At 40.8% G+C, this 4,768-nt stretch overlaps 1 protein-coding gene across 1 annotated transcript in view; it reads left to right on the forward strand.

Moving 5' to 3' along the window:
• The first annotated feature begins 1,642 nt into the window (after nucleotides 1-1,642).
• LOC123505550 (ankyrin repeat domain-containing protein 17-like) overlaps nucleotides 1,643-4,768 on the forward strand; it is a 25,777-nt gene continuing 22,651 nt past the window's right edge. The window contains 1 exon segment of the mRNA XM_045256995.1: nucleotides 1,643-1,986. Within this exon segment, the coding sequence (XP_045112930.1) occupies nucleotides 1,792-1,986 (195 nt within the window). The 5' untranslated portion in view covers nucleotides 1,643-1,791.

Below are 4,768 nucleotides of genomic sequence, written 5' to 3' on the forward strand. Positions count from 1 at the left end.
AGCTGAGAGACCATAGAGAACGTGTCTCCCCCGCCCCGACGTGTTGCATTTGAAGAGAGACATAACTATTCTCAACATACACAATTATATTTACGTATCAGTTATACTGGTGGCGTCATTAGATCTGTGCACCATCATAAATATTGTAATCCCACCCACAAGTATCTCTGCCTTTATATAGCAGTTTTTATAGGAAGACAACAAACAGACTGCGCATCAGGGCCGGAACTCAACCTGAAGAAGCCCCAGGCAAACTTAACTTAGCCCCTTCTGGTCGTTTCTATGGATAGACACATCCTTACCTCACACTGCGTGAGTAATCCCTGAGTCCCCACTACTTTATTGACTAACTATTGATATATTCTTCAACTTTCATGAGGTTTTGATGGTTGTCATTGCTTTTTGTTTTGTGATTCGATCGGTCTTTTCCAAATATGGCGGGTCGTGTTTTCCTCTTTTCATGAATGGAAAATAATAATTTTGATTAGTAAAGGTAAATGATGAAGTTACATTGCAACACACACACACACACACACACACACACACACACTGAAATAAGAAAAGAAATGTATAATGCGCCACGCCTTCACTTGTTTTCACTAGTTGTCTTTTCATCCCGAAAATGAAAATGAAAGGCGTACATGAATGGAAATTTAAATCACGTTATTTACGGCTAAACTAGTAGGCTCTCTCTCTCTCTCTCTCTCTCTCTCTCTCTCTCTCTCTCTCTCTCTCTCTCTCTCTCTCTCTCTCTCATTTGATAATTATGATAAGTTCTTCTGTTTTCACCTTTCTGTTGATCTATAATCTGCGTGTAACTATGATAATAAATAACAATAATAATATATAGTACGGTAAGGTATAATGAGAAAACCTTGAGTTCCCACGAATATAATAATAACAATGATATGGTAGCTTTATTTTTTTTTCTCCATTCTAAAAATACTGCCGACTCAATACAAGTCTCACACATAGGGAAGGAAGGTAGTGGTAACAATGTCTTGGGTATATCTTGAACAGTCTTCATTTGAGGGTAAAATAACATTGTTCCAGACTGACTGTCGTTTGCAGGGAAGTTGACAAATAGTAAAAGTTAGTCAAGTATCTTTAATGTTATCAAAATGGCTTTAAATGATTGATTTATGCCTGTTTATGTTGTATAGTATTCAATCAAACTGTCCATTGTATATTATGTATAAAAATACTATTGATATCCATTGACATAAACTTTTTATATTGGAAAATAAAACGGTCGTAAGAATATCAATAATGGGATGTATGGGCGTAACAACTTTATATTTAGAAACGCAAATCATTCAAGTGTACTAATTGTACTTTCATCGTTGCATCAATTAGCCATTTACATCATAATACGCTGAAAAATAAGGTTGACTCGCTCAGAGAAAATGGGGACAAATACCAATGCTGGGCTGGCGGAGAGATATCGAATTCGTCTATGCACACTCTTCAGAAAATCGAAAACATGATAAAAATAAATACCATCATCACTTTACCATACCCAAACCCACCTAGAAACATGTATAATCTTATAAATAAATATTACAAGCAGCAAACCGTTTTAAGGAATTGTACACTGACGAGATATAAGGTATGTTCACGTGACGGGGTGGCGGCGTTGTGGGAACCATCTCATCCGGGGCCCCGAATTCGGTAATGGCGGGTGTCGGCCCTTAGTGTCCCTCTCAATAATCTCCGTTTTGATCGTTTCTCAGGTGATATGAACGCTCTACCATGCTCTCTGGCGCCTGGAGAACCATTTAGCTGTGAAAGATGCAGAATGTGGTGCGTGGGAGTCTCGGGAACAGCGGCAAAGAGAGGTTATTACTAGAGGGCGAGAAGAAGGTTGACTCTCCGCCTTCACAAAGTAATCATCCGGATAATAAATGCCAGGCGTATGCGGACCTCCAGGACAAATTCTTCACGGTATCCGGCGAGTCTGATAGCGAAGACGGTGAGGGATCGGAGGTAGGTGAACACTGGGACACGTGGGGGGGGAGGAGTGTATATATATAAAAAAAAGTATATATTTTTAAAAAGACCTATGATTTTGTTCGTGATATTTCTTCTCTCGTGGTGAGTTGAAATGCTGTGGTTGTGGTGCCCTCATACGTGTTTGGTGTAGTGGGTTTGTGGTGTGGAGTGAGGAGTGAGGAAACTGCGAGTGGAAGGAAGGAGGAGGAGAGAAGGTGGAGGAGGTAATGGCGTAGTGTGGAGACGTGGTGTTGGGTGTGGAGGGAAGGAAGGCGTGTGGAGTGGTGTTTCAGTAGCACGTTTATCAGCACTGGTGGACAAATGGAGGAGGTAAGGGAGGTTTATTAGCAGGAGGAGCTTGTAATTATACGTGAGAAGAGGAGGAATAGGGTGCTGACAGACAGACATACAGACATGGGGGTGTGTGTAGGGTGTGGTGGTGGCCGTGTGCTGTGCTAGGGAACTAGTCAATATGTAACACCGTTCCAACACTGATAACACGGAGATCACATTGCCATGACCCATACCAACTCCCATGTTCTGTGCCACCTTGCCATTTTTCATAATCCCTCATTACGATCATATCCTCCCGTTTTACCCCCTTCGCACTATTCTATCCTGCCCTACACACCTCATGGCTGCCTCTGACGGCCTTTTAGTCGCAATAACACCATTAATATCGTGTATTTTATCAGTTATCCTCTGTGTCATGAGCTCCTATCCTGACCTCCATGTTTGCCTGCCTCCTCTTCCTCATGGTTTTGTAACACCCCCCAGATCTTCCTCCCCCAGCACCTCTTGGATGCTGGGAAAGGGTTGGGGCAAGAAGACTGCAGGGACACAGGGCTTGTTTCTCTGTTTTAAAGCTTGTGAAATAAACTAAAGGTGCATTGTGTTAGCATAGACTCCACCAGATGTACTTTTTTCCATTCTTTTCTTTGTATGATAGGTTAATATTTCATTTTCTGACTCATGGTATTGTTGTTCTATGGATGTTTATGGGGCCTCTTTTGTTCATGGTTGCTTGTGTGAGTCATAAATGTTTCCTGCAGGACATTATCAATACTTACTTTTTTTGGGGGGTGGGTATTTGAATACAGAATATTTTATTTGTATTATTGCTTGCTTTTTTTCCTCCACTCTTGCTTTGAAATTAATTAAAGACACACCCACACACCATCCTACACCAGCAGATGATGTAGTAATGTGAGTGCTTGTATTTGTGTGTGGGTAGAATGGGTTAGGTGTGTGTTTATAGTTTTCCACATTATCAAGTCTATGTGGAAGAAAGAAGCAAGATAGGGGTAGCTGCAGGTGGTTGTCTGTATGTTAGTGTGTGTGTATATGTATCTGATGGTCAAACAATCAATGTAGGTCAATAACAAAGAGGTGGAGGGATATTGACTTTTGTGATCCATCCCCAAGTGGATTGGTCGTGGTGTTTGTTTGTGTGGCAGCTTGCATAAGGTTCAATGTGTGTGGATTGATTTTGTGTATGACCTTAGTAGTGGAAGAGTTGGAGTCCCCCACCCCCTTGTGGTGGTGGCAGCATGCATTCTCATGGCAACAGTTAACTTCCCTACACACCAAATGATGGCATGACCTGCAGCCACTTACAAAACCGTAAAGGAAAGTGCAGGAAGTCAGTAGGCTTATAACATTTACCTACCAGTTCCTTTTATGATCAATGTCCACCTATCATCATCTCCAAACAGTTGTCTTATCTTTAATAATAACAAGATTTTACTATAAGATATAATAATACCATCAAAATGTACTAAATAACTCCCAGCAATATGAGTAACCACAAATTATCTTAATGCACAAAAATTTAGCCATGGGCATTAAAATGTATATAATATTCACAACAACATTTTCCATGTCAATGGTATCCCTAAAAGTTCTACTTGAAATCATGCACCAGATATCTTTTTAAGTTTAAAGAGAAGCCATAGAAGTCCATCAGTCAATGGGGATTCCCCCTGACACTAAAGGGCTACCATGGAGGCAACTCCTTAGCCCCTAACACCCCTTACCATCAGTAGGGGTCAAGCAGCACCATAATAGCAGCTCCTCCTCAGACAGGGTGATGACATCTTATCCATTCCCCACTCAGCAAAAATTGGACCCCCCCCCCTCCATTCCCCTCAGGTGGCACTGCGAGTGACTCACTGTTTGCCCCACACCTATTCATTGGAGACAGTGCTGTAGACAGGCATCTAATTCTTTGTGCTCTTGAAAATAAGTATACATTCCTTGAGCTAATCTGGCTGTACATATGTCTGTCATTGTTATATGTTTGAGTATTTAAGGCAAGGTAATTTACACATTTTATCCTTTAGGTAGTGAGGTGATACTGTAGATAAGAACATAAGAGCCATACCTCACATAGTAACATTTACTAATTGGAGAGAAGAGCCTTTTGCTCCTAACACTGCATAACAAGGGACTACTCACACACTGCCCTGAATAGATTGTGAAGTTAGTGGTTTCTTTGGGATTCTGGTGGGTAATGTTCGGTAGTGTTTTTTGTCTTCTTCATGTTACCCAGCAGCTTATCAAAACTGGTCAGGCAAGTGCAGAATGTATATGTGGTACTTCATTATCAATTCATTATCAAGGCATTCATATCTCCCTTCCTAGTCAGCTACTAGTCACTTGATTCAACTGACTTTTCAAGAAATATTTCAACTCTTCTCAAAAATCATTCATATATTTCAATACAATGTAATATTTGAATGCTCAGGAAACACCCACAGCATGTCAGCAAATCCTT

The sequence above is a fragment of the Portunus trituberculatus genome, chromosome 18, assembly GCF_017591435.1.
Source record: "Portunus trituberculatus isolate SZX2019 chromosome 18, ASM1759143v1, whole genome shotgun sequence".
In the NCBI taxonomy this organism is placed as follows: domain Eukaryota; kingdom Metazoa; phylum Arthropoda; class Malacostraca; order Decapoda; family Portunidae; genus Portunus; species Portunus trituberculatus.